We start from the raw sequence: 18,756 nt of genomic DNA on the forward strand, positions 1-18,756 counted from the left end.
CGGACCAGGTCCTGGAGGGCTCCTGACCCTTCCTGCACCCGGATCCTGCACGTTCAGGGCTGGGGGGGCCGGAGGGAGCACCCGCACCCGGCCTCCAGCCCCGCCCTCGGCTTAGCCACGCCGTCCTCTGACAGGGGGACGTCACAACTGTGTGTGCCACCAGCAGTGGCATTTGAAAGCAGAGCGCGAGCCCCCGCGAGCCACACCGCCTTTCCACGAGCACGCAGCCAAAGCACGAGCAGGCTGCTCCGGGCGACAGGCCGTTTTCTCTAACCGGACCCCAGTGCTAGGCCCGTCCCAGGAGCTCCGAAACGTGCGTCAGCTCATGACGTGCCCCGGCGGTTCGAGGACGCTCTGACACGACCCCTTCCGTTCTTGAAAGGAGAAGGAAGACAGAAGGAGGCCCCTGAGCGTTTCCCCAGCGCCGGGCACTGAGGCCACGGTGCCACGTGTGCGAGTCACGGCTTCTTCTGGAAAGCCCGGGCTTCCCCGTTGCACAAATGAAGGCTGCCTCCTTGGGAACTGCCGGGTGGGACCCAGTTTGGACTCAGCAAGGCCCCGGAACAGACAGCTCAGCGGCTCGCCCAGCCCCCTGTGCACAGCCCACCGCACCCCTGTGCCGCGCGCGCCCCCTCCCCGCTCGGCGGGCGTCCCCCTCTCCTGCGCCTTCCGGGCGGCCCTCGGGCCGGCCCTCCTCCTCCACACCCAGCACCGGCCTGCTGCTCCTCCCGGCACCTCGGCGAGGGCTGGGCGGAGTGAATCTGCCCACGTCTCAAGGGGAGCAGGTGACACAGCGGGTTCTGAGGCCAGGTCCCTGCCACCCAGCCCTGGGCCTCATCCCGCAGAGCAGCTCGGAGCAGACAGACTCGCGGCCCGGCCCGCGGCAGTATCCGTGCTCAGACGGCTATTCCACGGACGGCACGAGGACCGCACGGTCCGCTCGCCCCTGCGGGCTCCCACCGCCCGGCACCAGGGACCAGCACAGGCCGTGCCGGTAACGCACGCTGGCCTCCCAAACCTGGCATCTGGCCATTTCTAAACGCTCTGGATGAAAATCTTTCTAGAACACCATACACTTTGTCAACAGGCATCGACAGACTGCACACGTGCGTGTGTGTGCGTGCGTGTGGAGAAAGTGTGCATGTGCGGGGGGGGAGGGGCGGGAAGGCAAAGGGGAGGAAGGGTGTGAGGGAGAGGAAAAGGATGAGGGAGGGGGAGGGGGAAGAAAAGGAGGGAAGGGAAGAGGGGGAGGGAGGGGAGGAAGAGCGAGAAGGAGAGGAAGTAGGGGAGGGGGGAGAAGAGGGGGAGAGGGGGGAGAAGGAGAGGGAAAGATGGGGAAGTTAAGAGAGGGAGGCGCGGAGCGGGTAGAGAAAGGGAGAGAAGATGAAGGAGGAGAAGAGGTGAGGAGGTGGGGGAGAGCAGGGGAGGGGGAAGAAGGGGGCAGAGAGGGGAAAAGAGGGAGGGAGAGGGGAGGGAGAAGGCCCCTTCCAGGGTCGGAGGCAGCAGAGCTCCCTGCGGGCAAGCACTACAAGCCCTGACCCAGAGCGTGGGGACACGGTGAGGACCCCCACGTAGGTGGCCCAGGACAGTGACGCCCCAGGTGCCACGATCCCTCCCCTGTGCCTGCCCCTCCCTCTCCCTCCAAGAGCCCCACTGCCTTCCTCCCACGGCCCAAACCAGAACCCCCCGGGGCCACCGTGCGCCCTCCACTGCCCGCCCCAGGGGAGGCCCCAGGACCTCCCAGCCTTGCCGGAGACCTCCTCCGCACCCCGGCCAGGTCTCCAACGCTCCGCGCAGCTTCCAGAGCCAGGCCCTCTCAGCCTCCACCCCTGACCCCCTGCCCCCTGCTCTGCTCCCAGCTGCATGCATGTGCCCCCTCCCCGGGGCCCTGCCCACATGCCCTCCCCGGCCCGGCTCCCCACCCCTGCCGCCAGAGGCCCTCCCTCCACACATTCGGCACCCGACACCATCCACTGCTCTCACACCCAGGTCCCCACGGCCCATGCCCCCCGGGGCGGAGATCCCCAGCCACTCCTGCTCAAGGAACGAATGAAGCAGAGGCCAGGCAGCCAGCCCATTTCAGACCGTGGGCCAGAGGCCCCAGCTCCCCTCTACTATCCCACCGAAAGACCCCAAACGCGCTTAAACAAGATCCTCTCTGCCCGGAACTCCCACCGGCTGGGTTGTAATGTGACGCGTCAGAAACCAAGCCCAGGTCTGTGTCCGCTTTCAAAGACTCCGTGCTCGTGACCCGTCACCCTTTCTGTCGGGAGCGCATCTGGCCAGGACCGAGCCCCGGAGACACAGCCCCACCGTCCCCCCACCCACCGTCCCGAGCCCCAGGAGGGCCAGCGCACCTCCGGCAGGTGGTGGCTGAGGCAGAAGCGGCGGCCGCAGTGCAGGCAGAGCTGACCCAGGGTCGCGACGCTGGCTGTGCACTTAGCAAGGCCGCAGGTGTTATCGGCCTTCACGGCGGCCGAGACCAGGGCATCGAAGTCCTCCTCACCGGGCAAGTCTATGGCCACGTGTCCTAGGGGAAGAAAAGCGTCACTCACACGGGGGAAGGACACAGAAGCAGGACGAGAACTCCCCCGCTGGACCCACCTTCACCCCCACGGAGCCGCTCTGCCCAGCTTCCTGCCTTCGGGCTCAGTGAACAGGCAATGACCCTCCGTCCAGCCCGGGGTGGCCCTTCCTCAGCGAGCTAGTAACCGTCACTGCCAGGAGGTGCGAGCACCGTGCGGACTCCCCGGAAGGGGTGGCAGCCCACGGAGAGCGCCTCTGAAAAGCACATCCTCTTTCACTGAGCACACATTTAAAGACAAGAACGCGCCTCACGCCATCGACTGTACAAACGAAGCCCAACGGACGCTGCCGTACCCGGGACGGCCAGGTGAACCAGGGCGTAGTCACAGGCCCCAGCACCAGGGGGCCGTAAGCTTCCTGACCAGGTGCGCACAAGTCCTGGAAAGTTCCTGCGGAACGCTCACGAGTGGAAAAGAACACGAGGTCACACGCACCCGTAACTCTGTGGGACACACGCCCCCACCACAAACGCACGCGCAGACACAGGCATGCAGGGAACACGGGGGGGCACCAGCCGGGTGGCTCTCGTCAGTTATGTGGCTGACGGGCACAGACAAGGCGAGGCGGCGTGCCGTTTCCCCGAGCAGATTCTCTACAAGAGGCGCACCGCGGGGCCAGGTACACGGGCCAGGTCAGCCTCGGAGGGGACGGGGAGGGGCAGCTGGTACACCACAGGGCCTCCCAGTTCCCCCGCTGCAGCCACTGCCACCCTTCCGGGCAGGGCCACCTGTGAAGGGGGACGTGCCCCTCCCCTGTCCCCCCAGACGGGCTGTGGTAGAAGGCGAGCTCTACGGAGAGCAAGGAGGGCCAGATGTGCTGATGCCCCAGGAGCAGCACCAGGGGAGCTCAGAGAAGGCCTGAGAAGGTGCTGGCTGCTCACTGGCAACCTCGGGAAAGGGACACGCCGCAGGGACCAGGCAGACGGTGTTCGGGCCCCAATCGGAAAATGAGATCTCATCAACAGAGCACTGACCGCTTCTCCCGCGGGCCTGAGCACCTGTCATTCCCCCAGCCCTCCAGAGGGACAGGCAGCCCTTGATCACTCAGAGGCACCCTTCCCCGCGGGGGCCCCCAGCCATGGCCCGAGGGGGCCGCTCAGACTGGCCTCTGCTTCTCAGCTGCTGGGACCTCGGCACAGCCTCTGGGGACCTGTCCCCCTGGGTCACGCTCTGACCTGAGCGGCAAGGCGAAATCGGGAGGCGGCTTGAAGAAACGCTTCAAAACTAAGTGGTGCTACCGTCCCCTACATGGGGCAAAGTCTCCCCAGGATGCTCTGTCCTCAACTGACCACACCACACACCTTCTCCCAGGTCCTCCTGTCATCTCGTCCCAGCATCTGCCCTGCACGGCACTCAGCACCTTCTCGGTGTGGTTTAAAGAGGCACCTGACATTTCCATCCTCTGCCAGAACACCCATTCCTGGGCAGCAGGGCTGACCTCGCTCCCCAGCACACGGCCGGGCGCCTAGAGGCCGCTAAGTCCCCCAGAACGACATCGGCTGCACCCCCGCTCTGTGGTGCTTTCACAGACCAGGAATCACGCTTGTGATTCCCACGCGGCTTTGCTCCCAGGAATTCAGTGAAAGAAGCAAACGCTCCGTGGCCCTGCTCAGAGGACAACAGCAGGAGTACGACTTTACCCAGAGTCTGCAGGAAATCCGTGTCATGCCCGTGGATGCCCCACCACTGCGCGGGACGGGGGCAGAGCAAACAGCCCCACGGGGCATCGCAGGACGCAGGCGGCCCCTTTCCTGGGACGGGGACCCGGGACGGCGGACGTGCGAGCTGGGCTGTGAGTGAACGAGACTGCCGCCCGCACGGGGGTCCGTAACTGCCCGAGGGCTCCTGCTCGCCGTCCTCGTCCCCTCCCCCTGGCTCTTGCACCCCGATGGCTGCCTACCTGCCAGGCCCCACCTGAGGAGCCGGGGGGCAGAGGTCACTGTGGCCAATCGCCACCCTCGGGGAGCTCACACCTAACTGATTAAAAACAAGGCGCGGGACACGGAATCAGGGCCGTGGCACCAAGAGGACGTCCCAATTCTGGGGGAGGGGGTGGGGGATTTCAAACAGGGCAAACGCCCCCGTTAAGGGGACACCGAGCTTGTGTTCTCCTCAGGTAAACTCGCTTACCTTTTGCTTCTTTCTTCTTTTTCTTCTCCGGTAACTTGCGTGGCCCTGAGCGCGAGGCCTGCTGCCCCTGCTCGGCCTGTGGCTCCCGCCGGCTCTTCTCCCTCTGCAGCCTTTCCAGGTGCAGAGCCTTCAGATCCGGGGGGTCCCGGCCACTCTGCTCCCCGGGAGGGGGCTCCGCCTCCGTGGGGCCAGGGGCCGTGGGGCCGCCCGCTGGAGGCGGCGGGGCAGGCGGGGCCCTCTTGCTCACGGTTACGAACCTCTTCTTCCCTTCACCGGTGCTGTCGTGCCTCAGCCCGTGCTCCTCTGCTATCTGGTGGATCCACATCCTGTCGTGTGAGTTCAGGGACGCGGGAAACTCCAGCCGCGTGTTCTCACTCGCCACAAACTCCGCTATCTCAGCCCTGAAGCGGTCCGCGCGGTCTCTGCCGTCCGCGGCCTCCGGGCAGAGGCCGCCTCCGTTGAGGCTGGGCTGAGAACTGACCTCAGGGCCCAAGGGCTTCCCGCCAGGCGTCTTCCGCCGCAGCCCGGCGGCGGCCGGGGCCTCCCGAACCCCCTCCCGCATCCAGCTTCCAGGAGGCTTCCCGGCAGCCGCGGCAGGGCCCCGGGGCCTCGCACCAGCTTGGCCGTGGCCCTGGGAACTCTCGTGGGAGTAGTTTTCAGGGACGATGTCATCGAGATACTCGAAGGCCGTGCGCACCTCGCCGTGCTCCGTGAAGTGATCCACCAGGGTCTTCAGAAAGGCGTGGTTGTTAACGGTGCGCGAATCGCACACGACTGCCACGTGGCGCCGAGCGCGGGTGACGGCCACGTTGATCCGCCGGTCCTCGGCGAGGAAACCCACTTCGCCTGCGAACGAGGCAAGAGTGAGTGGCCGAGCAGACCCAAGACTGAGGAACAGGAAATCAACGCTTCTGCCCACCGCGGGGATCAGCCGACACCCCCTCCAGCGACCGCCGGGACATCATGCCTGCACAGACTCCCTGCTGCCTGACCCCGGCTTCCCAAGTCTGGCTCCACGGCACCCGGTCCGGGTGTGGGACCCCCAAACCGTCGGTCACTTCCAAGTACGGGCTCCTCCCTCCGCCCAGCCCAGGAGGTGGCTGCAGCCGAGACCCGGGAAAGCGAGGGGGGTGCTCCAGTAGCTTCTCCCCCGTCCCCAACCCCCGTCTATCCCACCTCTCTTGTCTGCCTTCAACCTTCCACTGAAAGCACCTTACGAAGCCCAGACAAGCCCTTTCAGGGTCCCACACGCCCTCCACATGGAGGACCCACAAGCCCCAGTGGCGGAAACACCAGGCCCTGAGGCCAACTGCACCTTGAGGCCAAAAGCCAGGCTCTGTGCCTCAGCCCCGCCGCCCGCCCCCGGGGCAGGATGCCAGGTGGTCCAAGCACACCCGCACCTGCACGCTGCTCAGCCTCCAGCTTTGCCCCCCCACACCCCCCCCACAACACCCAGCTCACAGGCAGCCCCTCGGGATCCTCCCGGCCCCGGTGGCTCCGGTCAGGGCCTCACTGCACCCCACCCCTGCCCGCTCTCTCGCCCGCCTCTCGCCCGATGCTGAGCTCACGGAGGCCACACTCGCACCGCCCTGCACAGCCCGGAGCAGAAATCTGGTACGCATCCCCCGGATGACCCTCCTCTGTGCTGCCCCAGAGGAGTCTGTTGAGCCCCACGTACCTTTCCTATTGGATCTGACGAAGGACAGGACCACAGCCTCCTTCTCTCGGCCCTGGAAGCCATCGACCGACTTAATTTCAAGCTCGGGGTGCCTGTGAGCGAGGCTCTGCCTGAGCAGGTCCACCTGGAACACCAAGCAAGGCCGCGTCCCCATCACAGCTCAGGCCAGGGCGGCCCCAACACTCCGCCCTTGGACTCCGCCGAGGGCCTCAGCCTGCAGAACCAAAACCACTGCACGGAAGCCCTGCAGAGCCCCGGAGCCGCTGTCCGACAGGTGTCCGTGAACGCACAAGGCAGCACGTGAACAGGTCGGACGTGACCCACGCCCCAGCGCTGACATCACACCAGCTCTTCTGGCTCACGACAGCCACCTGCCTCAGACGCCCCTTGGTGTGGTGTCCACACGCCGGGAAGGGGTGGCAGCCCGCCCACGGACCCCACAACACCCTGCCGTGGCCATATCTTTCCCACCAAAGAAGACAGGCTTTGCTGATAAGCCCACAGGCGCCGAGAGAGAAGACGTGAGCAGAAAAGAAAGGAGTGAGCACGGGTCGTTCTGCCGGCCCACCCCCACCCCTCCTCCAGGCGGCACCCCGATCTTCCTGTCCGCCCACGCTTGTCCCAGGAAGCACAGCCAGTGCCCCCGCCCAGAGGTGGGCAAGGACCCCGCACCAGCCACGGCAACCAGCTCAGGGATGGGGACCCGAGCCCGACGCGGAAGATCCAAAGCTGAGACCCTGTGGGAGATGCCGTGGAGGGTCAGGCGGTCCCCGGGGCCGCCCCATAAGGACAGTGCCCCCGGACAGGGCTACCGGGAAGCTGGCCAGAAAACAAAGCCAACAAAGGCTGACATCAGGACGGGGCAGACACGTTAGAGCAAGTAAAACGGACAGACGGACAAAGGCTCTTGCTGAGGTCACGTGAGCCCCGGATCCGGTCGTGAGGTGGTCGATTCCACCTGGAGTTTGCAGTCAGAAGAGACCATGAATCACCCCTTTCCCGTCAGCCGCAGCCCACGGATACTGGCAGAGGGGGCCCTCTCGCACCTGGAGGTTGTACGGTGTGATGACGGCAATGTCGCTCGCTCGGACGCCAGCCTCCACCAAGGCCTGGACGTGCAGGCTGACGAGACGCACCTCTCCTGGGGAGCAAGCAGGCCGCGGGTCCAGGTCACGCCCTCATTGGTGCCGGTTTCTTCAGGACTCCACCCGCCCCGGCCAGCGGACACAGCGTCATCCTGGGGCACTGCCGGGTCGCAGGCCGGCCGGCTGGAGCCAGCAAGGACGCGGGCCCCGCGGCGTTGGGTGCAAGCCGGCGGGCTGGGACCTCGGGGGAGCAGGGACCACCCCGTTCACCCTCCCGGGCCAGCTCCTTCGCCGAAGCAGCGCCACCCGCTGAGAAGGGCACCGCGCGCTCCCGTCCGGCTGGAACCCCGCAGCTCACCGGGGGACCCCCCCCTCCTCCCCCCTAAGGTCCACAATCACAGGCCCTCTGCTGTCCACACAGAGGAGCTCAGGGTCCATCCAAACCCAAAGGCTGGCCCTGCCCAAGCAGGCTCACCAGGGTTCCCCTTAGACTGGTCGTCGTCCTCTTCGAGTTCAAAGAGCCCGCAGCCGGCCGTGTCCACGAGCAGCAGGGGGATGCCCGTCTCCTCCGTGGTGGCCACCCCAGGGAGGTCCCTGCACCGCGGGCAGACACTGAACACATGAGGCCAGGGCAACGAAGCAGAGCCGGGGCCTTCCCGACAGGGCTGATGCTTCCCTTCGCCCCGTCTGGTGCGGGCCCTTCCCTCTCGAGGACGAGGAGCCCCGGGAGCACCGGAGACCGAGTGCCCCGATGGAGCTCCCCAGGGCCAGGCCCCTCCCCCCTCCCGGAAAGCGGCCTCGGGGGTGACTCTGAAGTCTTTACAGAGCGTGGTTCGGGGAACACAGGAGACTCCGGGGCATGAGGACCCAGCAGGACGGGCCGGGGAGGGCACGACGGGTCACTCACCGCAGGAGGTGGCCCGCCACGGAAGGGTGGGCCGTGAGCCGCCCGTGGTACAGGGCCTCGGAGGCCCACTGCATGATGGCCTGGTGCATGCGGTACTGCACCGTCAGCGTCCGCACCACGCTCGCGCCCTGCTCCGCCACCAGGCGCTCCATCAGGCTGAGCGCCAGGCCCGCCGCCGCAGCCCTGCCCCAAGAGAGGAACCGGGAAGGGGCGCCTGGGTTCCCCCTGTCCCGCCTGACACCGCCCCTCAAACCTCGGGACCCGGCTCCACCCAAGTTCCTGCCTAAAGTTAAGGGTGTGCTCGGCTGAACACCGGCCCCCAGAGAAGCCTGGGTCCCGAGCCTGGGACCTGCGAATGTGTGACCCTCCGTGCGCGAAGCTAAGGTGGGCCCGAGGCCGCCACGGGCTCCTCCTCAGAGGGTCCGGGCAGAGAAGACGGGACCGGAGGGCGGGAGTCGCTGCCTGCGGCTCCACAGGGGCCCCGAGGGAAGGGGGCGGCCCCTCTGCCGGCTGGAAGAGGCCGACAAGTGAATCCTCCCCCGCAGCTTCCAGAAGGAACCCGTCCCTGCCAATGCTTGGATCTGAACCACCGAGGAAGCCTTCGGACTTCTGATTTCCAGAACCGCGGAACGACGAACCCACGCAAACCTACCTCGTCCGCGTCTGTGAAAATCTAGCACAGCGGCAACGGCGAGCTGTTACGGGTAAACTTTTCAACAGCCGATACCCTCGGCCGCAAGTAATCCGTTGCTAAGCACAGCCACAGCTGACGTGCACTGGGCGCTTCCTGTGTCCCGGGTGCCGCTCTGCACCCCTGATACTTGTCAACCTAACGCCCACAAAACCTGAGGCGGGGGTCACCGCTGCGCTTGCCCCTTCCCTAGGAGGAGAGTGCGACCCAGAGAGGTTAAGGGAGCAGCTCAAGGCCGCCCAGCCAGCGATCTCCGGAGCCGCCGTCTTAACCACAGCTCTCGCCGCGTGGGTGACACTAAAACCAGGGGACGCTTACTCATTCTAGCTCGGGGGCCCTTACTCGGTAGCTCGTAAGATCTCGCGCTTAACCTTTTGTAATAAAGGCGTCCACCAAAAACAATGCCAGAGAAACGAGTGAAGTGGTTACCGGTCCCAACGGCAAACACAGAAGCACCCAGCACGTGTCCCCTTGACACTTTGCCCCCTAGACACAAGAGGGTCCCTGCTCCCAAGGGCACGGCTCCAGACCTTCTCCACACAAAGTTCTGTGGAGGACAACGCTGTCTTTCAAGGACCCCCAGGGACCCCGAAACAGACCACTCCTGTCCTGCAGTCTGCACGCTGACTCCCACCGCGGGGGCCGTTCCCCGGCCACGACCAACTTCCCAAACGCAGTCCCCGGTTGCCAGCCACACTGCGTGGATGGGACGCACTCTCTCTCTGAGGGATCCTGACCTGACGCCCCCCCCCCCCCGGCTCCGGGGGCCGCACCCCCCTCCAGCAAGGCTCCACCCGACAGATGTGCGGGCACATCCCCCACATCTCCGAGGGCTGCTGGACCTCAGAACAAGTAGGGAGCGTCCCGCGGTCAAGCGTGGCCCGTCCACACTCACCCCGAAGGAGAGGCCGGGCTCAGGCAGCAGGGGGACAAGAAGAAAGCCCCCTGCGTGAAGGGAGAGCCCTGGCGCCGGGCTCTGGGAGTCTCCTGTCCCCCGCCTCGGGGGTGGCTGGAGCGGCCACGGTCCCGGGCGCACTTAGAGATGCACTTGAGTCAGAGATACCCACGCGCTGGCTGTGGTCCTGGCTGCACACGACTTCCATTCTAGGTGGACCAGCCAGGGAACGGACAGAGAGACACGCACCACCGCCAGAGAGCAGTGAGCGCTCAGGAACGCGCAGCTGTAACAAGGGACCCACAGGGGGCGGGGACCCGCTGAGGCAGGGTGGTCACGAGAGCCCACGAAGTGGGCTCATCTGAGAAAGTACTGAGTGGAGGGAGGGCATGGCCACCCAGGGTCCGGGAAGGAGCCGTCCAGACGGGGACAGCAAGGACAGAGGCCAGTGTGGCCGAAGCGGTGCGGGAGGGGTGGCAAGACCAGTGCAGCTCGGCAATGGCAGGGACCGCTGTGTCTCTACAGAGTCCCCCCTGTGGCCCAGGTCAAAGGACGCGCCTACAGGTCAGGACTGGAAGAACCCGTGCCAGGCTGTGCGCCAACGAACCCGGAGGCCAGCCGGCCGGCCCACAGGGGCGCCTCCCTCGGCTCAGGGAGGCTCGCCTGGCGGGAACGGGCACATCAACCTGCTGGCCTCGCCAGAGAAGCTCCGTGCCCCCAGCACGACCGGCCACGGCGCCGGGTGCTGACGCTACAGACAGGCGTGTGGTGGCCACGACCCCCGACCTCAGGAGCACACGGTGGGATCGCCTGACCTCTAAACAAGTACGCGCAATAAAACGGGTGCTAGGGCTTGGGGCGCCTGGGTGGCTCAGTGGGTTAAGCGCCCAACTTCGGCTCAGGTCATCATCTCCCAGCTCATGAGTTCGAGCCCCACGTCAGGCTCTGTGCTGACGGCTCAGAGCCTGGAGCCGGCTTCGGATTCTTATGTCTCCCTCTCTCTCTGCCCCTCCCCTGCTCACTCACGCGCGCATTCCCTTTCTCAAAAATAAACACTAAAGAAAAAAAGAAACGGGCGCGAGGGGCTGTCATCAGGAACGTGCAGGAGGGCACGTCAGGGCCGCTGCGCCCAAGGAGAGACGGAAGGGGTGGCGGGTGAGGGCCGAGGAGCGCCGTGGGCAGGGGTCTTACTTGGGGGACACGATGGTGGGCGGCAGCTGTTTGTGATCTCCGGCCAGGATGCACTTCCCGGCCTTCAGCAGGGGGATCCAGCAGCTGGCTTCGAGGGCCTGGGCGCACTCGTCGATGACCACCACGTCGAAGTGGCCGTCGGGCAGCAGCTTCAGAGGGCCGTCGGGAGAAGCGCCTGGTGGAAATCGGAACCGTGAGCCTTCACAGAAGGTGCCAGAGGCCGCACCCACGCCGGACGAGGCCGCGACGGGACGGGGGTTTCAGAACCCAGCCCGGCATGAAGACTGTGTAAGAAGGACTGGGCGTCTTAGAATAAAAACGGGGAAGGTCACGAGAAACCTCCCGTTCCGGCCCAGCTGAGTCTAAGTGTGAGCAGCGGGCCCCTGGCCAAGGGCCACTCCCACAGTCCAATCACCAGAATCGATCTCCCCCTTGGGTCTGGGCCCAAGTCCCCTGAAGGGCATCTCTTTTCTAAATATTATTCCTGTATCATTTTCTGAATTTCGAGCTTAATTAATTCCCCTCTCTGCTGCTCTCCCAGACGTACCGAACAATTAACTGAACGTCCATCCAGGGGGAAGCCTCCGTGTGTGTGACGGCACGAAAGCACAGCCCCGGCTCCTCCTCGGAAGAGCAGTGCCGTGGCAAGAGCTCATGTGTAAGGATGACCCGGGCCTCGCGCCAACCCCCACAGACAGCAGTGAGCCCGGGCAGGGCCCCCAACCCTGAACCTCTCTCATCTACAAGCGTGGGCACCACCTGTATCGCACAGGACGGCTCCCGAGACCAGACGCTAAACCAACTAAACCCTGTGTTAGTTAGGGTTCTCCACAGAAACACAGAAGCAGAAGCAGGCTCCAGGCTCTGAGCTGTCAGCCCAGAGCCTGACATGGGGCTCGAACCCACGAACCGTAAGATCACGACCTGAGCTGAAGTCAGGCGCTCAACCCACCACGAAACACAACCTATAGGATATTATATGTATACCTCAATATAACGTAGCGATTTTTTGTAAGGAATTTGCTCCTGCAGTTATGGAGACCGACAAGTGCTTGGGGCTCGAATTCACCGACTGCGAGATCATGACCTGAGCCGAAGTCGGACGCTTAACCGACTGACTGAGCCACCCAGGCGCACCTGGAGGCACTTGACTCTACGGTACTTGCTGGAAGGCTGGTTCGGGCCCTGCACAGCCCGGACGCCCCCGCTAATCACTGTCCTGACAAAGTGTCAAATTACCGACACCAGGAAGGAAACAAGTGAGGTCGCCCGAGATGCTACACTGTCAAAGAAGGGGAAAGAGTGAACGCTAGACCTACAAATGCAATCACGTAGACTCAACGAACAGATTCCTTGGAAGACGCCAGCTGGCTCCGCGAGAGGGAACGTGAGCGCCCCCATACCGATTCGAGAAACCTCCTTACGGGAAGACCGCAGGCCCGAAGGCTTCCCTGGGAACCCTACCCGACACCGACGGATAGTTCTATGCAAACCCGCCCCCCGCAGCCCGTGGAAGGGACCGCGCCTCCGTCGAGGGGGGCCCCCGCGAGCGGGGCGCACGGCCCCCTCACCTGTATTCGTTGCCAGCACCACGGCTGCCGACCTGAGGCTCTCCAGCATGGCGGCCTCCTCCCTCTCCTTCAGCTCTTTCCGTAACAGCTTGATTTCGTTCCAGAAACTACTCTTCTGTCTCTTATCCTGGGTCTGCCTGTTCTTCAACTACAAAGGAAAGCCAAGAAAACGTAAGTATTTGGACATGACTTTGCACCTGCTTAGCTCTTTCTCACTCCCAAAGCGCTTCTGTTTACAACCAGCGGGTCCACCGCGTGAAGTTCCCTGAGGGGCACTAAGATGTCAAAAACCTTTCTCGATGGAGCAAACAGACACACGCAGGTGACCGAGCACCTGACGCCCTCTGTGGCCTTACAGCTGCTGTCACCTGCACCGGCAGAGGCAGAGGGACAAAGGCCAGGTCCTCGAAGCAGACGGTGTCTTGAACTGTAAGCTCACACAAAACCAGAAATTGGGCCCTGCCCGACCCTGCCCGGAATTGCCGCACGCGCCCGCGCAACAAAGAGCGCCTGCCAGCCCAGGATTTGGGTTTTCGCTGCTTACAGAGGAGAGGCTGCACGCCAGTTTCCACTCCACATCCGCCAAGGGAGTAACAGGTCTTCCCGGGCCCATGAAATGCTTAGCTAAGCCCCAACTTCCTGCAATACTAAAAAAGACATCCTTCCTTATCTGTGGTTTCTGCTTTGGAGCACAGGGTTTCCAGGGCTGGCGGAGGGTTTTTACTGCGCCTCCCTTACGGAGAAGAAGATCCCAAAAGCACTGATTAAACAGGAACAAGAAGTGAAATCATCTGCATTTGCAACGGAGGAAATACCATCGCTGCACATTCCCACGCCACCTGTACCCTTGAATGACATATTTTCAACTCGTCCCCACCTCTGCTGGGCCCACGCTGGCATCCCGTGCGCCATCCCACTATCCCGCAGGCCCGCGGGAAGGCTGACTCACAGCCCTGTGGGGCGGGGACACGGAGGAGGCCACGCCAACGTGAGGCCAGCTGACAGTGAGCAAACCGAGCGGAACGTTAAGTCACAGGACCACAGAGTTCCAGAGCCCCAACTGCAAGAAGAAACACGTCTCCGCCTGATGCACTGCCTGCTGCCTCTCTTCCACCAGGAGGGTATAAAATGGACCAGAGACCAGGAGGATGAATATTTTTTGAATTTTTATTCTCAGGCCGCTGGGTATTTTCTTGCTGACGTGACCCAGCCAGCAAGATCAGATGCAGAGGCGCTTAGAGAGAGGTCCTCTTGAAGACGACCCCTCACCTACTCACGAAACTACCTTGACAAGTCGAGTCCCTACGAGATGCCGAGTACAAGTCTCTACCAAAAACAGGCAGCCCTTCCTTTCTTAGTAAAGCTTGGGGGAAAAAAAAATTTTTTTTTCAAAGTTTTTTATTTATTTTTGGGACAGAGAGAGACAGAGCATGAACGGGGGAGGGGCAGAGAGAGAGGGAGACACAGAATTGGAAACAGGCTCCAGGCTCCGAGCCATCAGCCCAGAGCCTGACGTGGGGCTCGAACTCACGGACCGCGAGATCGTGACCTGGCTGAAGTTGGACGCTTAACCGACTGCGCCACCCAGGCGCCCCGATGGGGGAAAAATTTTTAATGGGCCATCCTGATATCTGAAATTTTTTTCAATGTTCATTTTTGAAAGAGAGAGGTGGGGGGGGGAGTGCACGAGCTGGGGAAGGACAAAGAGAGAGGGAGACACAAAATTTGAGGCAAGTACCAGGCTCCGAGCCGTCAGCACCGAGCCCAATGCGGGGCTTGAACCCATGAAGCCATGAGATCATGACCTGAGCCGAAGTCGGACGCTTAACTGACTGAGCCGCCCAGGCGCCCCCTAATGTTTGAAATTCTTAGAGGAGCTGACGGAGACCGAAAAAAAGCGAGAGAAACACAGACAGAAATGTCTCCCGGGAGAGACCTCAGATGAGAAGCCACGCAGAGGGACGTACGAAGGCCTGATCGATGTCCTTTCTGATGTCTGCGACGATCTGGGCGCTGTCGCTGCGTGCCAACACGGCGTCGAGGGAGTGCTGCTGGATGCACTCCAGCAGCCGGGCGGGGTGCCCGAGGCGCAGGACCTTCTGCTGGCACCGCGCCAGCCGCTCTGCCAGGTTATCCACGGCGACGTTGGAGGGGGCACAGCACAGCACCTGGGGAAGCAAGGCTCGCGTTCAGTGACCTAACCACTCAAGTTCACGCTAAAACGGACCGGAAGGCTTGAAGGCCAAGAGAGGAGGACCGGAACGTGTGCAAGAGGTCGTGTCAACGCATAAACACGCAGACGCAAGCATGAGTGGACACGCCCCACGGGACACGTGCTACGGGGGCGTCTGGTGGTTCAGTCAGCGGAGCGTCTAACCCTCAATTTTTGGCTCAGGTAATGACCTCACAGTTCGGGAGTTCGAGCCCTGAGTCAGGCTCTGTGATGACAGCACAGGGCCTACTTGGGATTCTCTCCTTCCTCTCTGCCCCTCCCCCGCCCACACACACGTGCGCACACTCTCACACCCAAAATAAGTATTTAAAAAAATATATATATATATATTTTTTTTTTCAACGTTTATTTATTTATTTGGGACAGAGAGAGACAGAGCATGAACGGGGGAGGGGCAGAGAGAGAGGGAGACACAGAATCGGAAACAGGCTCCAGGCTCTGAGCCATCAGCCCAGAGCCCGATGCGGGGCTCGAACTCATGGACCGCGAGATCGTGACCTGGCTGAAGTCGGACGCTTAACCGACTGCGCCACCCAGGCACCCCATATGTATATATATATATATATATATATTTTTTTTTTTTTTTTTAAAAGAACACATTACCACAGACTGACACAGTATCTGGAACTGTGGTCTTAAGAACTATTGAGGGGCACCTGGGTGGCTCAGTCGGTTAAGCATCCGATTTCGGCTCAGGTCACGATCTCACGGTTCGTTGAGTTCAAACCACAGGACGGGCTGTGTGCTGACAGCTCAGAGCCTAGAGCCTACTTCGGATTCTGCCTCTTTCTCTCTCAAATATAAAATAAAATATAAAAAAAAAAAAGTTTTTTTAAATAATGACTACTGGTGACCCAAACACCAAAAATGTTAAATAATTGGCAACTGGGGGAAAAAAAGGACTCAAATATTAGTGTGCTCTGAAATGATCAGGTTTGGAGCATCCGGCTTCTTACCAATGAAATCACTTTATCAACTCACAAAGTGGTATGAGGGAAAAATCTTTCTGATGGGCTCAATCTTGCGTCTAGAACTCTTCTGTAGTGCCTTCCATCAGCAAAGAAAAACCTGAAGTTCCACTATGAAACACAGGTGGCGGGGGCTCCTGGGGGACTCAGGAGGTCGAGCGTCCGACCCTTAATTTCAGCTCAGGTCATGATCTTACGGTTCGTGAGTTCCAGCCCCACATCGGGCTCTGCACTGGCAGTGAGAAGCCTTCCTGGGGTTCTCTCCCTCTGCCCCTCCCCTTCACGGGCACGCACACACTCTCTCTCTCTCTCTCTCAAAATAAATAAACTTCAAAAACAAAAGGCAGCATGTGGCAGCTGGCAGAGGAGGTGGAGAGGAGAGCCCCCCCGCACACACACACAAGCCTCGGTGGCAGGCGCCCCCCCCAACCCCATCGCCTTCACCCCCACCGAGGGCCCGAGCGTGAGCACGAGTGTGTCCTGTTTCACCGTTTATGGAAACGGAAGGCATCTGATCAAACCACCAGACCTGTTTCCCACCAGCGAATGGTCATTCATCCAGTTTTCAAGTACCACTCACCTGGCAGAAGCCACCAGACAGCCCCGTGACCAAGTGACAGACCTCCCTACACTCTCGACGGCAGCTCTGCCTTGCAGAGAAGCGTGAGGTACGGAGCAAAGGCTCTGGGGAGCGTGTCTGCCGAGTTCCAATCCTGGCCCTGCCACGCACTGTGACCGGGGCACAGGACCTCAGTGCCTGCTTTCCTCTGGGACCCGGGGGTGCCAACGGTCCCCAGCACCCAGGGTTGCCCCGACCTGAGCGAACACGCAGAGAGCGCTCAGGAGAACTGCGTCGTAAAAAGTCAAACGTTGACCATTATCACTCTAATTCTCATCACCATCTGACGTTTCTAAACGAGAAAGACTTTCTAAAGTCTTCCACGGGCTCAGAACCCACGAGGACTCACGTGGATGCACACGAGGACAAAAGACCCCATCGGGACCACTGAAAACGTGCGTGAGTAACAGCATACAATCACCCTGTTCCACATCTCGGGAAATCAGTCATCTGGGAACCACACACGGGCAGCGCACCCATTAACGGCAACGTGTCTGTCTCCCTCGACCAACCGCAGGGCTCCTGAGGGCACGGACAGGCCTGCGCACAGCACGGGCACAGCAAGCGCACCGAGCGGAACCCTGCGGACCAATGCTCCCGAGCGTGTGCCCTTCCCAGGCGCCCTGCAGCTGTCAGAGATCAGCCAGGGCCCAGCCCCACGCCCAATCAGTCCACGCTCGGGAACGTTCCTGACCAACCCCACAGCGCAGGCGAGGACACTGCTGAGCACCCGCAAGCCGGGCACGTGGAACCCCTTCGCCCTGTCGGGGCTCTGGCGCCCACGCCCACCTTTAAGCCCCGTCTCACAGCCTGAAGGATGATCTCGACCACAGTGGTGGTCTTCCCAGTGCCAGGAGGCCCGTGGATGATGGCAAGTTCCTTCTGGGACAGCGCAAAGGAGACGGCTTCCTTCTGGGAGGCGTCCAGGGAGGTGTTACAGAACGGCGGCGGCTCTGCAGGAGGGGCAACACGGTCAGGCTGGGCCCCCGCACCCCCCGGCGCTTCCTCCTTGCGGACGGCGCGGGCGGAAGGAATCGCACACCAGCCTCCTGGGTCTCCCCGGGCATCAGCCCGTCAACACAGAACCCACCTGCTTTGTCTCCAAAAGCTTCCTCCCAGAACAGGAAGCGGCAGGCTGTGGACCACGGGCCCCAACCAGCCTGCTGCCCGCTTTTGGCCGTCCGGTCTCACCGGAACCCAGCCACGCCCGTTCACTTACACGCGGCCTCCGGCCACCGCCAAGCATTTCCCTCGTGTGCCGTGTGCTCCGAGAGTGGGCCCTGGGCGTCCAGCTCTGCCCCCAGCACCCGCCGCAGGGCACCCGACCCCTGAGTGAGCACAGCTCCCGGGCACAGCGCCCTGGTTGAGGCAGGCCAGACTGAAACCAGCTTGGCAAGCAGCAGCGATCACCTGACCCGAAGTCCCAGCGCGCCCCACCTCTTGGAACCGCATCCCTTTTCCTCAGACACCTGCCATAACCACCATGTAGCGTGCTCCTTAAAACACGGCAAATAAACTTCTAATTCAGTTTCCCGTGCACAGCAGCCTCTCGATAAATAGGTGGCAGAATAAAACGTTGAGACGTGAGTGCTTTCAGAATGTGGAGAAGTACCACATGGCAGCCACATCTTTAAAGGATACTGGCACGGCATCACGAGGGCGTGAATGAGCCCCGCCACCCCAGGCAGCAGGGACAGACCGAGCGCTGCCGAGTCAGGAGATGGACGAGTGTGACGTCGCGGGCGGTGCTTGGGGAGGCAACAAGCCCCCTCAAAACTGAGGCTCTTCAAGACCACTGAGGGGTATGAGGAAGCGCAGGCGAGGAAGGGGAGCACGTGCGTGTACGTGTGTCTGTGCGTAGAAAAGACCAGAACACGTGCAGCTTGAAAGATGCCGAAAAAGTAACAAAATGCACTTAGAACGGAGACTTTTCAAACAAACAAACAAAAAATACTACTGGGCAAACGCTATACCCAGCCATCACGTATTTTCACGGATCACTGAGCTAGAACATCCTCACATTTCAAAGCGACGTGTTTAGGAACACTCGAAAGAACGCTGGAAAGTCGACGGAATGAGCTGCTTCCTGGCACCGAGTACTGGAGAGTCTGGTTCACGTGAGTCAACGAAATTTAAAAAAAAAGACACAGGGGCGCCTGGGTGGCACAGTCGGTTAGGCGTCCGACTTCGGCCAGGTCACGAT

The 18,756-nt window shown here is 62.0% G+C and overlaps 1 protein-coding gene across 5 annotated transcripts in view; it reads right to left on the minus strand.

The window, feature by feature from the left end:
- IGHMBP2 (immunoglobulin mu DNA binding protein 2) overlaps positions 1-18,756 on the minus strand; it is a 96,817-nt gene that overhangs the window by 71,727 nt on the left and 6,334 nt on the right. For 3 of the 5 annotated variants that reach the window (XM_086676663.1, XM_086676666.1, XM_086676667.1), the window contains 10 exons: positions 17,343-17,506; positions 14,701-14,901; positions 12,734-12,881; positions 11,163-11,337; positions 8,386-8,568; positions 7,954-8,072; positions 7,440-7,534; positions 6,394-6,517; positions 4,716-5,561; positions 2,358-2,530 (listed from right to left, as the gene is read on the minus strand). In XM_086676663.1, the coding sequence (XP_086532789.1) occupies positions 2,358-2,530; positions 4,716-5,561; positions 6,394-6,517; positions 7,440-7,534; positions 7,954-8,072; positions 8,386-8,568; positions 11,163-11,337; positions 12,734-12,881; positions 14,701-14,901; positions 17,343-17,506 (2,228 nt within the window). The remainder of the gene's footprint in view (positions 1-2,357; positions 2,531-4,715; positions 5,562-6,393; positions 6,518-7,439; positions 7,535-7,953; positions 8,073-8,385; positions 8,569-11,162; positions 11,338-12,733; positions 12,882-14,700; positions 14,902-17,342; positions 17,507-18,756) is intronic. The other 2 variants (XM_086676665.1, XM_086676664.1) reach the window with 2 other exon arrangements.

The sequence above is a fragment of the Puma concolor genome, chromosome D1 (genome assembly GCF_028749965.1).
Source record: "Puma concolor isolate L17-30 chromosome D1, mPumCon1.1.hap2, whole genome shotgun sequence".
Lineage (NCBI taxonomy): Eukaryota > Metazoa > Chordata > Mammalia > Carnivora > Felidae > Puma > Puma concolor.